The sequence below is a fragment of the Macaca fascicularis genome, chromosome X (assembly GCF_037993035.2).
Source record: "Macaca fascicularis isolate 582-1 chromosome X, T2T-MFA8v1.1".
In the NCBI taxonomy this organism is placed as follows: Eukaryota; Metazoa; Chordata; class Mammalia; order Primates; family Cercopithecidae; genus Macaca; species Macaca fascicularis.
Window position 1 is genome coordinate 70370809 of NC_088395.1, and position 22003 is coordinate 70392811.

General features: G+C 41.3%; 2 protein-coding genes across 38 annotated transcripts in view; both read right to left on the minus strand.

The window, feature by feature from the left end:
- Positions 1-1321, minus strand: part of LOC135969178 (uncharacterized) — a 122362-nt gene extending 121041 nt beyond the window's left edge. Inside the window, exons 1-2 of one of the 2 annotated variants that reach the window (XM_074028850.1) lie at positions 1118-1321; positions 515-872 (exon numbers count right to left, since the gene is read on the minus strand). In XM_074028850.1, the coding sequence (XP_073884951.1) occupies positions 681-860 (180 nt within the window). In that variant the 5' untranslated portion in view covers positions 861-872; positions 1118-1321 and the 3' untranslated portion in view covers positions 515-680. Of the gene's footprint in view, positions 1-514; positions 873-1117 lie in introns of those variants that run through there. The other variant, XM_074028851.1, reaches the window with a different exon arrangement.
- The window catches only part of ARHGEF9 (Cdc42 guanine nucleotide exchange factor 9), a 179393-nt gene that overhangs the window by 121041 nt on the left and 36349 nt on the right, over positions 1-22003 (minus strand). For 6 of the 36 annotated variants that reach the window (XM_074028841.1, XM_074028849.1, XM_045383999.2 and 3 more), the window contains exon 1: positions 515-1321. The exons of 9 other annotated variants lie outside the window; for them this stretch is intronic. Coding sequence is in view for 17 of the 27 variants with exons in the window: in XM_065538200.2 (XP_065394272.1) it covers positions 1355-1402 (48 nt within the window). In the remaining 10 variants the exon portion in view is untranslated. Of the gene's footprint in view, positions 1-503; positions 1322-1354; positions 1414-22003 lie in introns of those variants that run through there. 21 more of the 36 variants (XM_074028839.1, XM_074028848.1, XM_045383998.2 and 18 more) reach the window with 7 other exon arrangements.

Below are 22003 nucleotides of genomic sequence, written 5' to 3' on the forward strand. Positions count from 1 at the left end.
AAGGACACAGTCACCAACTGCCAGCACAACAGACCCGTGTCACTTCCCAAATTCTTGCTGCTCATTAGAGACTAAAGAATCATTTTCCCTAAATCCATTCCTTGCATCGATTATTTTCTCTCTAAATATCCAGTGCAAAGACTGTCTTTCCCACGATTGCAAATATTCATCATGCTCTTCCACAAACGCTTTTCCCCTCAAACAAACCCAAATGCACTCCTGATGGCAAGAGAAAAATTTTGACTAAAATTCCCTGATGGAGTTTAAAGGTAGTCTTCAAGGAAATGAGTTGAGAAGACACCACAGACTGCAAAGCCACTGTTTAAGGACGCAGAGCTTGCTCCATGAACGCCACATAGATTAAAAATGCACACACGCATGCACACTTAAATAAAAAGCATTTCTTCATCAACAATTTCACTCAAGCAATAGGCAACTTTAAGAAGGCACGGGCATTCTTAAAAGACAAGACACGACAAAAGATTTAGGGAGAGATAATATACCAACGTCATACATATCACAGCGAGGCCATGTTGAAGCTCAAAACGTTTTCCCCCCTGAGTAAGAAAGCTTGTTCTTTCTCTCTCTTTCCCTGTCTGTCTGTGATTTTTTTTTTCTCGGTGGCTCTCGGGATGAAATCAAAGCGAGAGTTCGCGACAGCTCAGGTGGCTGGACTCCATTCAGCGCGTTCCCAGGAAAAACATGAGTATGACATTGACAAGCAGGAGGACTACAATCACAGCAAAAACGACTACAGTTTGCACATCCAGGGTCATGGTGCAATGCAGAACACTGTAGTGTTCCAGGTGGGGGGCCGGCAGATTGGGAGATGTCAGTCTCTGTTCTGTCAGACTGTCCATACAGCCACCATGCTAGAAAGGAGAGGAGGAAGTAGGATGGTTAGGGAAGGGCTGGGTTTGGCGCCCGAGTTTAGTCGGGGGGAGGGGAGGGGGATGGGGATGGGGTGCTTGGTTTCCCCCTTCTCAGGATTGGGCTGATCTTTCGTCCCTAGCTGAGAAATCTTAGCTTGCGCTGAAGTCGGCAGAGTCCAGCATTCTCTCTCGGGCGCCACGGGAAAGGCAAAATCCTAGCTTTCAAAGGGAAAGGCGGGGGGAACCTGTGAGTGGTTCTCCGGCGCCTGCTCAGTCTGTCCGGGCGTGCGTCCGTCCGCCTGCCTGGCTACCGGTCAGTCTCAGTCTCCCCTACTCCCTTTAGTTCGCTCGCTTTCCTAAGCTTGCTCGCTCTCTTCGCTGGGCTCCCGGCTGCCAGACACTCCTTCGATCCCTGCCTTGCTGGCCCTATCCCTCTTCTCTCCCCATCCCCCGCTCAGCCCGTAGGCTGCCTTTTTATTCACCGAGCGACTGCGGGCGATTGCGTGAGGCGCGGCCAGAGCCACTGACATACCCGCCGACCAATAACAGGTGCCGCAGTAGCACGTTCGCTGCCCAGGGGCGGGACTTGCGCTGGCGTGCTAGCCGCGACCGCCAATCAGAGGGCTCAAGGCTCCCAAGCAAGCTCGCTCTCTCCAGATCGGCGAGAGTCACCAGGCACCAGTTTTGGTTTGGGGGTGGGGAGTTTCTTGGGGGCGGATAGAGGGGGTATATAAGGAGATGGGGGAGGAAAAGAACTGGGAAAGAGGGAGGGAAGGGACCCAATAGGTTGCAAAGGAAGGAGATCACGTGAAGAGGGAGAAAAAGAAGAAAACACGAGGAGGAAGGAGAAGAGAGGGAAGATAATGAAGAAAGAGAATTGTGGGGAAAGGCAGAAAAAAGGATGGGAAAAAAAAAAAGAAGGAATGGGGGGAAAAAGATAGGTAGCTGTGGAGAAGGCATGTACCTAGCAGCCACTTTGAGCCTGGGCCAAGGAGGAAGCAAAGGTGCCTTTGGCCACCGCCTAAGAATTTACAGGCAACTCACAATTAGCTATAAAAAGCTAACAAACCAGTGTTGTGGACATAATCACAGGGACACACGACAGAATTTCCAAAATCCAATTCTATTTGGCTTTCCCTGATACCACTGCCCTTACCTGGTCAGATTTCCTGTCTTAATTATTGTTTCTTCAGACTAGGACAGTTAGCTTGCACTTTTCCAGCATTCTGGGTACTATGAAGGGAAGCCAGCATAGGGTTAAACATTTGCCATGGAAAATCCTCTATAGAACTTGCAATCTGCTTGTAATCATTACCCTGCTCTGTGACCTGGTATCTGGAGCTAAGCGGGGATAAGCCATGGAGTGGAGACCAGAAGGTTTCAAATTTACTCTCAGCCTTACCTCAAGCTTGCTGTATGACTTTTGGGCAATTCCCTTTTCCTCTCAGGGGTCTGTCTTCTGTCTCCCTGTTGTCAATGAGGACTTAGACTTATCTGAGAATTCAGTTAAACCTCAGAACCCTCACCTCAGAAAAAAACAATTTCAGTGGTTCCCTGGGCCTTCAAACCAAGGACTCCCTTGCACAGGAGATCTCTCAGAGCCTTTTTGCTCTTATATTAGAGGATTATATGACTGAACAGTAGGTATATACCTAAGAAAAATGAAAACACGTCCACACAAAAACTTATACATGAATGCTAATAACAGCATTATTCACAACAGCCAGAAGATGGAAACAATTCAAATGTCCAACAACTGATGAATGGGTAAACAAAATGTGGTATAGCCATACAATGAAGTATTATTTAACAATAAAAAGGAAATGAAATACTGATACATGCTACAACATAGATGAGCTTTGAAAACATGCTAAGTGAAAGAGGTGAGCAAAAGGCTTTTGTATTATTCCATTTATAGAAAATATTCATATAGTTAGGGTAAATACTGTTTCATGATGCTTTCGTTTCAGTTATATACAAATATAAATGTACTGGCCTGTGATGTGAAATGTATTTCTTATAAGAAGTAATACCTAAAACAGTTTGAAAACTACTCTTCTAGATTATGTTGAGACAGATACTGGTGATCAGGACAGTACCATAATATAAGCCACTACAATCTGTCTACTCGTCTTTGAAAGCTCAGTCTTATCCTGTCTCTATTTCCTCACTATCTTTTGATCCCTCAACCCACTGCATCCTGGCTTTACCCTCATTATCCTATAGAAAACTGAATCCTCTTGTGAATAGAGAAAAAAAAAAGTGTTACTAAATCTCATGGCCAAGTTTCAATCTTTACCTTTCCTAACTTTTCTCGCATTTGACTCCACTGATGCCTTCCTCAATCCTGAAATGCTCCTTTTCCTTGGGAACACCATCCACGTGACCTGTATGTTTATGTTGTCTTCACTTCCTGCATGGGTTCTTCTTCATCCAGTCATTAATGCCATGATTTCTCAGAGCTCTTCTGATCACAGTCCCCTTTTCTTCTCATTCTGCATTTGCACTAAATGGGCTCATCTACTTCTAAGGCTTGAACTACCATCTACATTGCACATTGATGCACCTCCTTTCAACAAAATTACAACACCACTGGGAAACAAAACAGACATAGGACCTTGCTTGCACATAAGCAGAGAGCTGCTGATGACTCCAAGGTAGCTCTCCTGGACCCCAAAAATGAAGGTCCTACTGCTTTCTGGATATCTCCTCCTTAATATCTCACAAGCATATCAAACTTTAAAAGTCCCAAATTGAAGTCATCTCCTCCCACTCTTGCTGATTTCCTTCTTCCCCTGAGTCCTTTGTCTCTTGGGAATGGCAGTCACACACTGAACTAGCCAGAAACCAAGAAAATATCTACAAGTTTTTCCTCTCCCTCACCTCACTGATGGCCAACTAGTCTTTTAGTCCTGTTGATTCTCTTCCTCCTTAATCTCTCTCATTTGTCCCTTTCTCTCTCTCTCTGCTGTCACTACTTTTAATCAGTTCCTCATCATCTCTGATCCATCATAATTCATTACCTGTTCTCTTGTGCTGCTCTCCCTCCCCAATTAAGCCTCTACTCTTATGCCCCAATTCTTTCCTCAAAAGCAGTTTTGCTCTTCTCAATCTTGTGTTAGATACTCTGGATTGGTTTTTAAGGATCCACTCCTTCTAGCCTGCCTTCCTATATTGCTGAAAAGCTAAAAACCAAAAAACTGCAACAACAATAAACTGGCATTTCCAAGATTCCTTTGCAGCCAGCGTTCTGCATATGACATAGTGATGCCAATCATATGCACATGCACAATATTTAGAAGGAGGTGGTTGGTAAGGCATAAGTCATGTCTCTGTTGCTTCTGTTGGAAAGTACAATGGTGAAAGTGTTGGGGATTTTTGTGTGTGTTACCATAGGTTCCAGTGTCTAGCCACTGGCTTTGTGCATTCCGAGAGCCAGAGAATGGGACTCTTTTTTTGTTACTGAGGATCTGGTAGGCATAGTGATACTCTAGCCAACAGATGGTTAGGGCTGTGGCAGCTTCCTCATTCCTAAATTGCAGACAAGGCAGCATGCTCCTAGAGCCCCTGACGCCTCATCTTCCTGCTTGTCAGAGAGAGAGAGCAGCTACCCTGACATTGTTCTTGGAGGCATAGCCTAAAGCTTGCCCCTCCAGCCCTCCCACCAATTTTGTAAGCACTTTATTTTCTATATTAAAACCCCTTCTGCTGAAAAGAACTACAGTGGTTTATTTTTGCAGCTGAAATCTGACTTATATAACGCCTCTGTTCAAAGGCCTTCAATAGCTCCTCTGCGCATTTAAGGCAAATTCTGTAGTGTGGCATAAAATGTCCTGCCAATCTGATGTCCTTTGGCCTCTGTATCCTCAGCTCTTACCAGTGCCCTCTCATTCTCTATTCTCTAGCTACATAGAACCTATGGTAGTTCTCATAACTCACGAGATTCTCTTGCCTCAGGACCTATATAAACTGCTGCTTTATTTCTCCAGCTCCCCATCTCAAAGCTCAGCTGAGGTGCCACCACCTCCAGAAGGCTTTCTCTAATGTTGTCTTCCTCAAAAATATTCTGAATGATAGTCCTCTCCCATAGGATCCTATGTTTAACTCTCTTGAAACATTTATTAAACTGTATTGTATTTTTTTCTTGTCTGTATCCTTTACTGGACTGTGAAGCTAGGAGGGCAGAGACCATGACTGTCTTGTTCACTGCTTTCTCCCTTTGTGCCCAGCACAGTGCTGTACACTTAGGTGCTTCATAACAAACATCTGTTGGATGCATGAATGTCTCCTTCATCCACTGGTCTCCACTCAAAGACTCATATCTTCCAACCACAGAAGGCAAGACCTGATGGAACCACAGAGAAAAATCTAAGCCCTTATATTCCAGGTTCACAGAGAAGGGATGCAACTTGTCCAAGATTACACAGCTAATTGCTGGCAGAGTGGGAACCAAAGCCCTTGTATCTTAAGTCTCAAAAGTACTTTTGGGAGATTTCAGACCCTGGAACATGGCATTTGATACCAGCCCTGTCCATGTGTGGGTAGCTTTCTGAGTTATATGAACATTCAACTTTGCTCACAATTTTTTTTTAATAGACGAGTCCTCTACATTTGGAGTAGCAATACCCCCTCCCAGATATATCCCTTCTTGCTGACAAGTCTCAAGGAATTAGATAATATCTTGGTCTAGCACAACTCCGGTTCCATCCTGCCATCCCTTCTGCAACATCCTCGCTAAGTAGTTATCCAGTCTCGCTCCAACACCTACAATAATGGGGCAGTTGCTCCCTCCCAAGACAGCCCGTTCATCTTTGGGACAATCTCAGATGGCAGAAAGTTATTCTATCTCTTTGAGCCAGATGTTGTCACTACTTTTACCACAGCCAGGGCTGAGGAGCTAATCACTGCATGAGAGGGTCTGGAATAATAATGCCCTCAAATTCACACTAGTTCTCGGGTCTGAAAGGCAGTTCAACAGATTATGATAATGATAGTTAACACTTACAAACTGCTTACTCTGTGCCAGGCACTGTTTGAAGTCCTGTACATACATAAACTCTTTTAATCCTCACAACAACTCTATGAGGTAGGTACTATTATTGTCCTTATTTTGTAGATGAGGAAACTGAGGCAGAAGGAAGTTAAATAATTTGCCTAAGGTCACATGGCTAGTAAGATATGGAGCGCAGATGTAAACTCAAATTGTCTAGCTCTAGAGTCTGCTATTAAACACTATTCTATATAAATGTCAATAGGTGACACATGTCCCATCTTTCAATAACATCTGACATGATGTCTTCTAGGTCACAGGAATAAAGTGTTTCAGTGTCCTGATCTGGGCCCCAGTGGCCTACCTCCCAAACCCAAGATCCCTAGTTCTCAAATCTTTTCCTTCTATCGGGGAAAAAAAACACAATTCCTAGTTGTCCTTTGCTTCTCATGTTTTGAATAGTTCCCAAAGACCCACTTCTGCCAGGAAGCACTCCCAGGCAAAGTTCCATTTTTTTGTCCCGATCCCCACTGGTGCTCACTTATTTCCCATACAACCCCTACCCTATCTTTCTTATAGTCCCTCATGCTTGCTACAGTCTACAGATATTGAATCCTGTCTGTTTATTGTCTTAGCTACTGATACGACTAGATGCTCTTGCATGTTCATGGATATCATCTCTATTTAAGACAGGCTGCCCCCTAAGGACAAAAACTCCTGTTTAGTTCAATTATTCAGCACAGAAATCACTACTCCTCCAAAATCAGTTCAATTCAATAAGCCCTTATTCTGACAGCTAAGGGATACAGAGTGGATCTCAGGGATTTTACAGTTTAGTGGGAGAGCTAATCAATGATGCACATAATTTCAATGTCATACAGTAAGTATCCCAAGCACAATCAGGTAATGAATAAAGTTGTTGATGATTACAGAAAAAATAAATAATTTTATGTTCAAAAGGGAAAAAGAGATCATCTCCTCCCAACCTCCCTGTGTAGGTATCCTCTCTACAGTATATGAAATGTGAGGGAGAGGAGGAGAAGGAAACACCTACTTTGGGCCCACATGGTGCTAGGTCTTTTAACATATTATTTTACTTAATTATCCCTAGAAGTTTAAGAAGAAGAAATTGTTATTATTTTAAAATTTTAAAACTATACCTGAGAGTGCTTACATCATTTGCCCATAACCATACAAGTTTGATGAAGCAGTAGCAGGATTTGAATTGAGATCTCTTTCCAAAGCCACCCTTTTCTTCAATTATCTCTTGTAAGTTTTGTCAAGCAGCTGCTGGAGTCTTTTCAGTAATAGGAAACTCATTCTGAAGTATCCAAGGCCATTATTCATTTTTACCTGAAATTCACTCTTTTATGACTTCTGCCCATTTGTTAGAGTGCTACCCTCTGGGCCACGGGGGAAAAAAAAAAAAAAAACTGAGTCCTTCTAAGCAATAGAAAGCAGAAGACATATATTGTGGGTTCAAACCCTAATTTCTCCTAAGCAACCTCTCTGCATGCACGTGCATGCACACATACATACACACACACATGTTTTCCATAAAGAGATATATTACCATTTCTTTAAGCTCTTCCATTTGTGACATGGTTTGCAATCCCCTCCCCAGGCTCATTGCTCTTCAGTGTATCTAATCACTCAGAACACATATCCAGGTGGGAATGACAATGAGCAGTAGATAGGGACTATCACCTCCCTTATTTTGAACACTGGTCGTCCTGTTAATGCACCCTTAGGAAAAATTACCTGCCTCACATTCACATAAAATGACTTATGCTCAGGCGTGCTGATGTGTCCCCACAATGCCTTGGAAAGTTCGTGCGAATTGAGAAGAGCAGTGGATAAGAAGTTAAAACTCATATGTAAGTCCAGTCTCTGCTTCTTGGTAGCTGTGTGACCTCAAACAAGTCTCTTATCTTTCCAAAAGCTCAAACGGCTGACTTATTTTTAGTGGTAGATTTTAAAAAGCATTGGTAGTTTTAAGTCTTCAACAGCCTTGCCAAAGGTGTAGCAGGCATACACTTGGTTTCAGATGGTAACCTGTACAAATGACCATGGGTGATTAGCTTAAGTTGAATAATTGGGTTGCATAAAATTGTGTGGTGGAGGGTAGAATTTTAGGGGGAAAATCAAACATAGGATTAACAATTTGACTCTGCCCAAAGGCTTTTTAATTTTTTAAATTTGTTTAGCTCTTTCACCTCCTCAAAGAATATTTCCCTCACAACCCTCTCTAAGATTACACCACATCACTCTCTACCCCCTTATGCTGCTTTTCTCTCATGGTCCTTATCACTACCTAAAATATTATATATTGTTATTGTCTATTGATTTATTGTCTCCCTTTATAAAATGTAAGCTCCATGAAAGCAGATTGCTTTGTTCATATCTGTATCCTCAGCACCTAAAATAGTGCTTAGCACTCAATAAATATATTTTTAATGACTGAATAACTAAATTAATGAATGAATAAGTGAGTGAAGAGCAAGGCATAGCCCTGAGGACTCACAGTGTAAAATGTAAAGGAAGTCTTGTTATGGAAAGTATTCTCTGCTGCAGCCTGCGAATGCCAGTCTTCACCCTTCTCCCACCTCCAAGGGCCTTCATTAGTAAGTACTCCTCTAAAAGGTACTATAAAGATTACAGGTTGAGAATTTCAAGATCTCTTTGGTTTTCTGTTCTCTGATGACATAGTTGCCACCCTACACCACCACCCAGAAGCCTTTCCCTCAAGAAAAACTGCCTATACCACCCTCCTGTGGCTAATGACTGAATAAATACCTGAGTAAATACCCAGGAAACAGCAGTTTCCTTCTGTTCCTTCGCATGAATCTATTTTGGGCCTATTTCATATTTATTTTAGGCCTCTTTCAGTTCTATTTCAAGCAAACTAGTAGGCCAGACCATCTGGCTCTACTCAGGGTAGAGAGAGAACTGGTTGGAAAAGAGCAGCAAAGGTCTAAAAGCCCCTTTAGAGGAAGTACAATGGTTTCCTGTCAAGCTCAGGATCTTTCTGGGGCAGCTAAAGTCAATCATGCATCAGTTCAAGACTGTGGTGGGGAGTGAACATTTCTCTCAGTATCAGAACCCAGTGTTTAGTTGTAGAGCCTAATCTCCTGGATAATTCAACTCCTGAGCCTCATAACTCATTCAGTCAGCTAAACCCCTCTGACCTCCGTGTCCAGGTGTATTTGTTTACAATTTTTATTTGAACTGCAAACCATTAGGGACCAATGCCCCTAATCACCCATCATCAAATTAAGCATGGAGCTTTGCTTGTAAGAGCTACTCAACAAGAATCACATAGATAAGCAGGTAGGTGGGCAGGTAGGTAGTCAGGATATGGTAATATGTTGAAATTGCAAAACATGAGAGGGGGTGAGTATAGCTGGGGATTTTGTAAGAGGCTAGATTATGTGTCGGAGGGAGACTAAGGAATTCACTTTGAGGGACTGTATTTTCTGTAGAAGGCCAAGATAGTCTATCAATTAAACTCCTGGGAAAATGTTAAGAAAGGGCTGGACATCCCCAAAGATTGGTAAAGAAGAGAAGTGTGCAGGACACATAAATAGATGGGGGATTGTAGAAATTCATGAGGGCCTACCTAAGACTGCTGAAGCTCTCTGTGGACTGATAGGGAGAGATTTTGAAGATATACAATGTGGAAAAAGCAAGATGCAGAATACAGTTGACCCTTGAACAACACAGGTTTGAATTGCACAGGTCCACTTATACCGGGACTTTTTTCAATAAAAGTTAATACAAAGTGTGCCTGCCTCTCCTGCCTCCCATTCCACCTCCTTAACTTCTTCTGCCTCTGCTATCCCTGAGACAGCATGAGCAACCCCTCCTCTTCCTTCTACTCTTAAGCCCACTCAATGTAAAAACACTGAGAATGAAGACCTTTATGGTGATCTACTTCCACATAATGAATAGTAAATATATTTTCACTTTCTTAGGATTTTATTAATAATATTTTCTTTTCTCTAGCTACATTATTGTAATAATACAGTATATAAAACATATACAGAATATGTGTCAATCAACTGTGTTTGTTATAGATAAGACTTCCAGTCAAGAGGAGGCTATTAGTAGTTAAGTTTTTAGGGAGTGAAAAGTTACACGTTGATTTTCAACTTCATGGAGGGTGGGATTCAGTGCCCCTAATCTCCACGTTGTTAAAGGGTCAAATTTAGTATTATGATGTGTGATCTTTTAGGTAAAGAAGAGGGAAAATAAAATATATTTGGATTTGCTTATATCTGCATAAAGAAACTCTAGAAGGATACATAGAAAGCCATTAAGTTTGTGATCTCTGATGGGTAGATAGAGAGATAGACTGTATACATTTTTTTCGTTTGATTTTTTTACCATATAAATATATTAGCTATTCATATATTAAATTTAAAAATGATAAATCCGTTATGTGATCTTAATAAGTCCTCTTTCTCTCTCTCTCTCTCTCTCCCCGTGCCCTCCCCCCACCCCGTGCTTCAGTTTATGAAGCTAGGAAGATCCTAAGAGTTAGAAGTAGTGTATAGCCTTATGGCTAAGAATATAGGCTCTAGAGCCAGCCTACTGAGATCCAACCTTAGTTCTTTCAATTGCCAGTTGTGAGAACTTGAATAACTTATTTAATGTCATTGAGCCTCACTTTACTCATCTTTAAATCAGGGAGAATGGTAGAATGTCATGATACTCATGCTGCCCCTCATTTTGAGCAAACCCCTGACTCTCAGTCACCTAGTTTCCTCATTTGCAAAACAGGGGTAGGTGTTCATGAGGGTTTAATGAGTGAATAACTGTAAAGTATTTACAACAATGTCCAGCACATAGTAATGCTCAATAAATGATAATAAATACTATTATTTGAGGGTGTGATTATATGTGCCTAGCTTTAGGCAAATCATAAACTCTCTGAGCCTCAGTTTCCTCATCTATAGATAGACATAATGCCTGCCAAAGAGATGATGAGATCATGGATTTGAAAGTACTCTGTGGAATGAAAACTCGATTAGTATATCAAGAATTGCCATAGTTCAACTTACAGAATGGGTGAACATTTTTGCAATCTATCCATCTGACAAAGGTCTAATATCCAGAGTCGACAAGGAACTTAAACAAATTCACAAGGAAAAAACTAACAACCTCATTAAAAAGTGGGCAAAGGACATGAACAGACACTTCTCAAAAGAAGACACTCATGAGACCAACAAACATTTAAAAAGTTCAACAATGCTGATCATTACAGAAATGCAAATCAAAACCACAATGAGATATCATCTCACTGCCATTCTGACTGGCAATTATTAAAAAGTCAAGAAACAACATGCTGGCAAGGATGTGGAGAAAAAGGAATGCTTTTACACTGTTGGTGGGAATGTAAATTAGATCAACAAGTGTGGAAGACAGTGTGGCAATTCGTCAAAGATATAGATGCAGAAATACCACTTAATGCAGCAATACCATTACTGGGTATATACCCAAAGGAATATAAATCATTCTCTTATAAAGATATACACATGTGTATGTTCATTGCAGCACTATTCACAATCGCAAAGACATGGAATCAACCGAAATGCTCATCAATGATAGGCCGGATAAAGAAAATGTAGTACATATACACCATGGAATACTATGCAGTAATAAGGAGGAATGGGATCATGTACTTTACAGGGACATGGATGGAGCTGGAAGCCATTATCCTCAGCAAACTAACACAGGAGCAGAAAACCAAACACTGCATGTTCTTCCTTGTAAGTGGGAGCTGAATGATGAGAACACATGGTGGGGAAACAACATACACTGGGGCTTGTTGGAGGTGTTGTGGGAGAGAGAGGATCAGGGAGAATAGCTAATGGATGCTGGGCTTAATACCTGGGTGATGGGTTGATCTGTGCAACAAACCACTATGGCACATGTTTACCTAGGTAACAAACTTGCACATCCTGCACATGCACCCCGGAACTTAAAAGTTGAAGAAAAATAAAACAACAAAAGAATTATCACAGTAGAAAAACGTGAGGTACTAAATGAAGATCTCACCTATTCAAGGCTCCCCCTTCCCACCCCCAGCATTCCAAATAAGATTGTATCAGAGGGGCAAGTGGAGGTCTTTAAAGGCCATGAGTCATTTGTGTATTAAGTTTCAGGAAATGAGTCCCAGTTCCCACCTCCCAAAAGCAGAGTGGACAAAATGAGCTGCACACCAGTAGTTGCCAGTCCATCATGAGATGCCAAGTGTTTCCATGTAACTGTTCCTATTTCTAGGAGATGCTAGAGTTCAGTGCTGCCCCCGCTCCCCTCAGCTGCTTTTCAGAAAGGAAAGGAAGTAGCACCAGTTCCAAAGGCTCACTCTCCCCTCTCCACACATACACCCAGTTAACAAGGATTTAAAAATTTTTTTAAAAAAACCCTCACTTAAGCAGGAGCACCAACTCTTCAGATCTTAGCAACCTTAGCAACCAGCCCTTACAGTTGTATTTTATGACATAGAAAGTTGTTTCATAACCATTATCTGATTTGTACCTCACAAAAGCCCAAGGAGACTGGAAAGGGGTAGTGGTGGGGGTGGGGTGGTTCATCATTCCCATTTTCCAGAAGGGAAAGACTGTTTCTGAGGAAGCAAATGACTTACCACTGCTCTTACTGCTTTATGAAAGAGTGGAAAGAACAAAGGATTAACAGCCAGAAGACCCAGTTCCGGAAAAAGTGTTTTGGAATCTGTACAGTTCTATACATTTGGGATTTTTAAAAATTGTCATGCTAGAGCCAGGCCTAGAACCTGAGTTTCCCATCCTCCCGGTCAGAATTCTTGAAGCTTTACTATACTGTTAATGGAGAAGGGAAGAGCAAATAAGGACCTAGAAAAAATTATCCCCTAAGAATAACTGCACCTTACATGTAAACAGAATTTTACAGCTTCCTAAATACTGTGGCTTTTTATCACGTATCAACCTCCTGACAACCTTGTGAGGGAAATGCAGCAGGAAATAGGAACCTAAAATTTTAACCACCCACATGCATACTTCCTATCCATCTTCTCTGCTGCATTTTTTCTCCTTAGCATGTAAAACTACCATATTACATATTTAGTCATGTTCTTAGCATATAACTTCCCTTTTAGAATATATGTTCCCTGAAGACCGAATTTTTGTCTGTTTTGTACACACATCTAGTGCCTAGAACAGTGCCTGCTGCATAACAGATGCTCAATAGTACTGAATGACTGAATGAATGTGTGTGCATGCACATTGAGAGGAGGAAATGGAGGCAGGGAGAAAGGCCCCATTTGTGTAAACTGATATCCAGAGGAGTTAGGTAATTTTTCTACGAATGACTTCTGAAGTGTCTTGTTTCAGCCTGTTCCCCTCACCCTACTGCTTGGCTGGTTCAGTGGCATCTTACCTGGGCCAAAAGAAACATTTTCTACCAATGCCTCTGTCCTCTCTAGGGCCAGCTCCAGGCTTGATGGCTACAGGTTGCCTGAGGTTCACCCCTTCATCAGCTCATTCATCCACTCCACAAGCAGTAACAGAGTGCCTGTTATGTCTACAAAAGGCATTCTGTCAGGCTTCACTGCCTTTACATACCCAAATGTATGCACCTCACAAACACTCAAAGGGCTTTTCTGAGTTTCCCTCTCTGGAATGTACAATGGTGAAAGAAGAAAGGGCAAAAATCATTTGAGTCTTCTCAGCACATGGCCTGAGTGTACCTCTCTTCTGTGCCCTACCTGCATTTTCCTCACTAAAGAACTGTGCCCCTCTAGCTCTCATCTTGTGTCCCCTACATGTGTGTGCCTAACCTCAGCTGAGCCATCCAAGACCCCTGATCACCAACCCTAGTCCCCTATGCGGCCCCTCATCCACTCCGACAAGATGAAAGAAACAATCACGAACCAGGAAAACCCACCAAACTACAGGAAAGGAACTGCTCAGAGAAAGAAGGAGGTGGTTCATAAAACAGCCACAGCAGATGATTAAAAACTTCAGTTCTCTTTAAAGAAGTTCGAGGTAAACAATGTCGCTGGTATTGAAGAGGTGAATATGTTTACAAACCAAGGAACAGTGATCCACTTTAACAACCCTAAAGTTTAGGCATCTCTAGGAGTGAACACTTTCACCATTACAGGCCATGCTATGACAAAGCAGCTGACAGAAATGCTACCCAGCATCTTAAACCAGCTGGGTGCAGTTTGACTACTTTAAGGAGACTGGCTGAAGCTCTGCCTAAACAATATGTGGATGGAAAAGCACCACTTGCTGCTAGAGAGGATGATGATGATGAAGTTCGAGATCTTGTAGAAAATTTTGATGAGGCTTCCAAGAATGAGGTAAACTGAATTGAGTCAATATCTGAAGAAGATAAAACTTGAAGAAGTTACTGGCAGCTGCTATTTTATATTATGACTGCTTTTTAACAAATTTTTGTTTATAGATCTGATAAAATCTAGTTCTCTAATATTTTTAAGCCCAAGCCCCTTGGACACTGCAGCTCTTTTCAGTTTTTGCTTATGAACAATTTGCGCTTTGCAGCTAATTAAGATGAAGAAGGCTGGGAAGAAAGTTTGAGATAAAGGTAAATAAAGTTATTTAGTTAAAAAAAAATTGTGCCTACCTCATAATTTCGTTGAGAAGATTATATTAGATACACATGCAAAAACATTTAGAACAGCGCCTGGCACAAAATAAATGCTGGCTTGGTAAAGGTAAGCTATCTTTCTTAAGACATACTGCATTTATAACCTTATTCCTGGTACCCCTCACCTCTAGAATGAAGGAGACTGGGCACTGTTCACTCCTGGGAAGTGAGAAGAGTAATGACCAAATAACTACTATGGAGTTATACACCTGGTTTTCATTCTGGCTCCGTTTGGAGATAGTTGTATGGAGAAGATATTCCACCTCTTAAAGCCTTAGTTTCCCCACCTTTAAAGTAGGGAGAGTGTTGTTGTGAGGATTACATGAATTCATGCATGTCATGGCACTTTTTATTTCAGTAGCTTTTGGAGAACAAGTGATTTTTGGTTACGTGGATGAATTGTATAGTGGTGAAGTCAGATTTTGGTGCACCAGCCACCCAAGTATTGTACATTGTATCCAATATGTAGTTTTTTTTATTTCTCATCCTCCAACCCTCCCCCTTCTGACTCTCCAATATCTATTATACCACTTTGTATGCCTTTGTGTACCCATAGCTTAGTCCCCACTTAAAAGTGAGAACACACAGTATTTGATTTTCCATTCCTGAGTTACTTCACTTGTAATAACAGCCTCTAGCTCCATCCAAGTTACTTCAAAAAACATTATTTACTCCTTTTTTATGGCTGAGTAGTATTCCATGGTGGTTTATATACCACATTTTCCTCATCCACTCATTAATTGTTGGGCACTTGGGTTAATTCCATATCTTTGCAATTGTGAATTGTGCTGTGATAAACATATGTGTGTAGGTGTGTTTTTGATATAATGACTTTTTTTTCCTCTGGGCAGATACCCAGTAGTGAGATAGCTGGATCAAATGGAAGATCTACTTTTGGTTCTTTGAGAAATCTCTATACTGTTTTCCATAGAGGTTGTACTAATGTATATAATATTGTTTGACTCTGTGTCACCATGCAAATTTTACCTTTAATTGTAATAATTCCCACGTGTTAAGGGAGGGGCCAGGTGGAGATAATTAAACATGGGGGCTGTCTCCCCCATATGGTTTTTGTAATAGTGAATGAGTTCTCATGAGATCTGATGGTTTTATAAACATTTGGCATTTCCCCTGCTGGTACATTTTTTCTTTGCCTGCCACCATCCACTTAACATGTAACTTGCTCCTCCTTGCCTTCCACCATACTTGTAAGACCTCCCCAGCCATGTGAAACTGTAAGTCCAATTAAAACTCTTTCTTTTGTAAATTGCCCAGTCTCAGGTATGTATTTATCAGCAGTGTGAAAATAAACAAATACAGTAAATTGGTACTGGCAGTGGGGTGCTACTAAAAAAGTTCCCCAAAATGTGAAAGAAACTTTGGAACTGGGTAAGAGGCAGAGGTTGAAACAGTTTGGAGGGCTCAGAAGAATACAGGAAAATGTGGGAAAGTTAAAAACTTCCTAAAAACTTGTTACATGGCTTTGCCCAAAATGCTAATAGCAATATGAACAATAAAGTCCAACTGTGGTGGTCTCAGATAAACATAAGGAACTTGTTGGTAACTGAAGCAAAGGTAACTCTTGTTATATTTTAGCAAAGAGACTGTCGGCATTTTGCCCCTGCCCTAGAAATTTTTAAAACTAAACTTTAAAAAGTAATTTATGGTATCAGGTGAAAAAATGTCTAAGCAGCAAAGCATTCAAGATGTGACTTGGGTGCTGCTAAAGGCATTCAGTGTTATAAGAAAAGCAAAGCATAAAAGTTTGAAAAACTTGCAGCCTAACAATGCAATGAAAAAAAAAAAACTCATTTTCTAAGGAAAAACTGAAGCAGGCTACAGAAATTTGCATAAATTACAAGAAGTTAAATGTTAATCCCCAACACAATGGGGAAAGTGTCTTCAGGGCATGGCAAACCCTCCCATCACAGGCATGGAGGTTTAGGAGGAAAAAATTGTTTCTTGGGCTGGGCCCAGGGTCCCTCTGCTGTATTCAATCTAGGGACTTGGTGCCCTGTGTCCTAGCTACTCCAGCCATAAATAAAAGGGGCCAAGGTACAGCTCAGGCTGTTGCTTCAGAGGATGCAAGGCCCAAGCCCTGGCAACTCCCATGTGGTGTTAAGCCTACGGATGCACAAAAGTCAAAAATTAAGGTTTAGAAACCTCTACCTAAATTTCAAAAAAATATATAAAAATGCCTGGATGCCCAGGCAAAAGTTTGCTGTGGGAGGCAGGATGCATAAAAAACCTCTGCTAGGGCAGTGTGAAAGGAAAATGTGGGGTCGAGCCCCCACACAGAGCCCCTACTGGGGCACCACCTAGTGGAGCTGTGAGAAGAGGGCCACTGTCCTCCAAACCCCAAAATGGTAAATCCACTAACAGCTTGCATCTTGTGCCTAAAAAAGCTGCAGACACTCAATGCCAACCCGCGAAGGCAGCCAGGAGGGAGGCTGTTCCCTGCAAAGCCACAGGGGTGGAGCTGCCCAAAACCCTAAAAACTCGCCTCTTACATCAGCGTAACCTGAATGTAAAATATAAAGTTAAAGGAAATCATTTTAAAAATTTAAAATTTAATTGCTCCACTGGATTTGAAACTTGCATGGGGCCTGTAGCCCCTTTGTTTTGGCCAATTTCTCCCATTTAAAATGACTGTGTTTACCCAATACCTGTACCCCCACTGTATCTAGAAAGTAACTGCTTGCTTTTAATTTTGCAGGCTCATAGGCAGAAGGGACTTGCCTTGCCTCAAATTTTAAAATGTAAACTTTTGGGTTAATGCTAAAATAAATTAAGGCTTTGGGGGACTGTTGGAAAGGCAAAATTGGTTTTAAAAAGTAAAAACATAAACTTTGGGAGGAACCAGGGGTGGAATAATATGGTTTAGCTCTGTGTCCCCACCCAAATCTCACCTTAAATTGTAATAATCCCTACTTGTCCAGGGCGGGGCCAGGTGGAGATAACTAAATCATGGGCGTGGTTTCCTCCATACAGCTCTCATAATAATGAGTGAGTTCTCACAAGATCTGATGGTTTTATAAGTGCCTGGCATTTCCCCTGGTGGTACATTCTCTTTGCCTGCTGCTATCCACATACAATGTAACTTGCACCTCCTTGCCTTCTGCCATAATTGTGAGGCTTCCCTAGGCATGTGAAACTGTAAACTGTAAGTCCAATTAAACCTTTTTCTTTTGCAAATTGCCCAGTCTCAAGTATGTCTTTATCAACAGCGTGAAAACAAACTAATACAGTACATTTCAACCAGCAGTATATAAGTGTTCCCTTTTCACCACATAAATGCCAACATCTATTGTTTGTAGACATTTTAATAATAGCTATTCTGGCTGAGTAAGGTTGTATCTCATTGTGGTTTTAGTTTGCATTTCCCTGATGATTAGTCACATTGAGCATTTTTTCATATATTTGCTGACCATTTGTATATCTTGTGAAAGTACTTTGAAAATATGAAATACCAAATGAATGTGAAGGATTATTATTACATTGAAATAGTAAAGGCTATCGTTAATTGAGCCCTTGCTATATGAAAGACACTGTACCAAGTGCTTTAAATGAATATTATTCATTTAAATTAATATTTCATACTCAAAACAATAGTACCAGTGACTGGATATTATCATTATTCCGGTTTCATAGGCAAGGCATGATGATCAATTTTATGTGTCAACTTGGCTGAGCCACAGTGCCCAGATAATTGGTCGATTATTCTGGATATTTCTGTCAAGGTATTTTAATAGATGAGATTTACATTTAAATTGGTGGACTTTGAGTAAGCCAGAATACCCTGCATAATGTAGGTGGGCTTCATCTAATCAGTTGAAGAACTTATTATTATTTTTTTTTTTTTTGAGACAGAGTCTCATTCCATCATCCAGGCTGGAGTGCAGTGGCATGATCTCGACCCACTTCAACCTCTGCCTCCCAGGTTCAAGCGATTCTCATACCTCAGCCTCCTGAGTGGCTGGAATTACAGGCATGAACCACCGTGCCCGGCTAATTTTTGTATTTTGAGTAGATACAGGGTTTCACCATATTGGCCAGGCTGGTCTTTAATTCCTGACCTCAAGTGATCCACCTGCCTCAGCCTCCCAAACTGCTGGGATTACAGTCATGAGTCACCATGTCCGACCTGAAGATCTTAATAGAATTAAAGACTGACCTTCCCTGAGCAAGAAGGAATTCTGCCAGCAGACTGCCTTTGGACTCTTACTGCAACTCTTCCCTGGGTCTCCAGCCTGCCTACCTACCCTGCAGATTTTGGACTTGCACCACCAAAACTCTGTGAGTCAACTCCTTAAAATAAATCTCTCTTTCTCTATGTATGTACATAACTTATTGGCTCTGTTTCTCCGGAGAAACCTCACTAATAAATATGGAAACTGAAGCTTAAACAGGTTAAGTCACTTGCTCAAAATTACACAGCTGGTCTGTGGCAGAGCCAGAAAGCTAGGGGTCATCTGTCTTATATGTCTCTGAATTAATTCACCAGCAAGTCCCATTGATTTTATTTCAAAAATGGATGTCGGTCTTCCCTCCTCTATCCAACTCAAATAGCTGAATGGATTTTTGCAGCAGCCACTCAATTGGGCTTACCATCTCTGCTTTCACCATCTCCTATCCATTCTCTACAGGGCCATATGCAAAAGTCCTTTTCTTGTATCACAAAGCAGACCCTATCATTCCACTCCTTTGAACACTTCCTATTGTGTTTAAAATAAATAATGCTTGCCATGTGCCCAGTACTGCCATGCACACTGTGAGCATGTTAACTCACTTAATCCTCACAATAACAGGATGAATAGTGTCATTATTTTCCTCACTTTTCAGAGGGCATTACTGAGGCACAGATTCGGTAACATTCTCAAGGTCACATAGCTAAGAAGTGACACAGTCAGAATTTGAACCCAGGGAGTATGGTTTCAGAGTCTGTGCTATTGACCACTGAACCACACTGACTTTGAGTATAGCCAATTCATACTTTCCTTGGGCTTACAAGGTTCTTTGTGAGCTGGTCTCTGCCTTACTCTCTACCCTCCTGTCATGCCACTTGTCTCGCTCTCTCACTGTGTCAGTCACACTAGCCTTCTTTCTGTCTCTCAAGTGTACCAAGTTGCTTCAACCTGAAGGCCTTTGCATGTGCTATTCCTGCTGGCTCCCCTCAACTTCCCATAAGCCGCACTGTCTCTTCCTTTTTAAAATTGTAATCCAAATGTGTCAGGATCTTTCCCCAAGTCTCTACACAACTGACTCAGCTGAAATGTCATTTCCCTGGTGTGCTAGGCTGACCCTTTGACAGTATATCTCCTCATGGCAATAGGATCTTTTAGAGATAGCTAAATGCATTTCTCTCCTCCACTGTCCAGTTTCCATCATCTAGCAGCTTAATCACTTACAGAACTAACCACATTCTAACACACACACACACACACACACACACACACACACACACACACACACACACATCAGCATCATATGAAAACTTTACAAAGCAATGATATCTTAAGAAGAAGCTCCTCACATTATGTCAGGACTGTTTGGTGTTTTTCTCAATCTTTTCTCCAGCACAGAATCCAGGAAGTCTTGGATTGGGGCAGGAGGGATTGTTCCTTGTGAATAAAATTCCTATTGGATTTCTTAGCACTCAGAGGAGGAGAAGGTATGATCTTCTAAGGTATGAATTCAGGGAAGTGGAAAAGACCATACTCTGCCCACCCAAGTGTGTGTCTCCTCTGTCCTGTCAGGAATAATGATTACTCCCCACATTGATACAGAGTAGCGCAGTTCACACAGCACTTTCCCATCTATACCTACTCAATCATCTGATTCTCACAGCAGACTGGGAAGATAAGCGAAGGCTATGTGATAGTTAATTTTAATGTATCAACTTGGCTGAGCCACAGGGTGCCCAGATATTTCATCAAACATTACTCTGGGTGTGTCTATGAGGACTTTTCCAGATGCAATTAACATTTGAATTAGTAGACAAAGTAAAGAAGATTGCCCTCCACAATGTGGATGAGCTCCCATCCAATCAGTTGAAGATATGAATAGAACAAAAAGGCCTAGTAAAAGGGAATTCCTCCTGCCTGACTGCTTGAGCTGGGACATTGGTTTTTTCTAGCCTTAAGACTTGGACTGAAACATCAATTTTTCTTGTGTCGCAAGCCTGACGGCTTTCAGACTGGCATTCACACTATCAGTTCTTCTGGTTCTCAGGCCTTCATACTAGGGCTACACCTACACATTGGCTCTCCTGGGACTTGAGCTTGCAGAATGCAGATCTTAGGACTTCTCAGACTCCATAATCATGAGCAAATCCATTATAATATCTATCTATCTATCTATCTATCTATCTGTCTGTCTGTCTGTCTGTCTATCTATCTATCTATCTATCTATCTATCTATCTATCTATCTACTTATCCATTCACCCATCCATTCTATTGGTTTTATTTCTCTAAAGAACCTTTACTAATACAGGATATTATCCTCATTTAATTGATACGGATCCTGAAGTTCAGAGAGGTTTAGCAATTTGGCCAAGGACATATAGTGACAGCTGCTGGTGGAGGCAGGACTCAAACCCAGGTCCATCTGACTTTTAATCATACTTTTTTTCCCAAGAAATTTCTACAACAGACATTCATTTCAGTCAGAGTATTTGAGATTGCCTATCATAATATCTGTGGAATTTGCCTCTGGTTGTCAAATGCAACCCCTCTCCTTTTCCAGTTCGCTCTGCTGGTGTCCTGTGTCGCCAAAGGAATCCTCCACTACTTTGTTTCATCATGTCATTATCTTTTCTACCAGGCAAAGCTTCTGAGCTCTTCTTGTTCTAGCCCCAGTACACATTTCCAGAATTACAGGCTCCAGCCACACCAGAACACTAATGTACTATTTCCAGAACTTATGATTCCTTTAATGTCTTGATTCTTTATCTTATGTTGTACCCTCTGCTTGAAACATCTCATGCTTCACCTACCATGCCTACTCCCCATCCCAAGCAACCGTGCTATGTGAAAGGCTGTAAAAATGCAGTTTATATAAAAACCCTAGAAGATAACATAGAAAACACTATTCTGGACATAGGCCCTGGAAAAGATTTCATGACAAAGACACCAACAGCAATTGCAACAAAAACAAAAATTGGCATATGCAACCTAATTAAACTAAAGAGCTTCTGCACAGCAAAAGAAACAGAGTAAACAGACAACCTACAGAATGGGAGAAAATGTTTACAAACTATGTATCTAACAAATTTCTAATATCCAGAATCTACAAGGAACTCATACAAATCAACAAGCAAAAAAAATACAACCTCATTAAAAAATGAGCAAAGGACATGAACAGACATTTCTCAAAAGAAGACATACATGTGACCAACAAGCATATGAAAAAATATTCAACATAATTAATCACTAGAGAAATGCAAATCAAAACCACAATGAGATACCATCGCACACCAGTCAG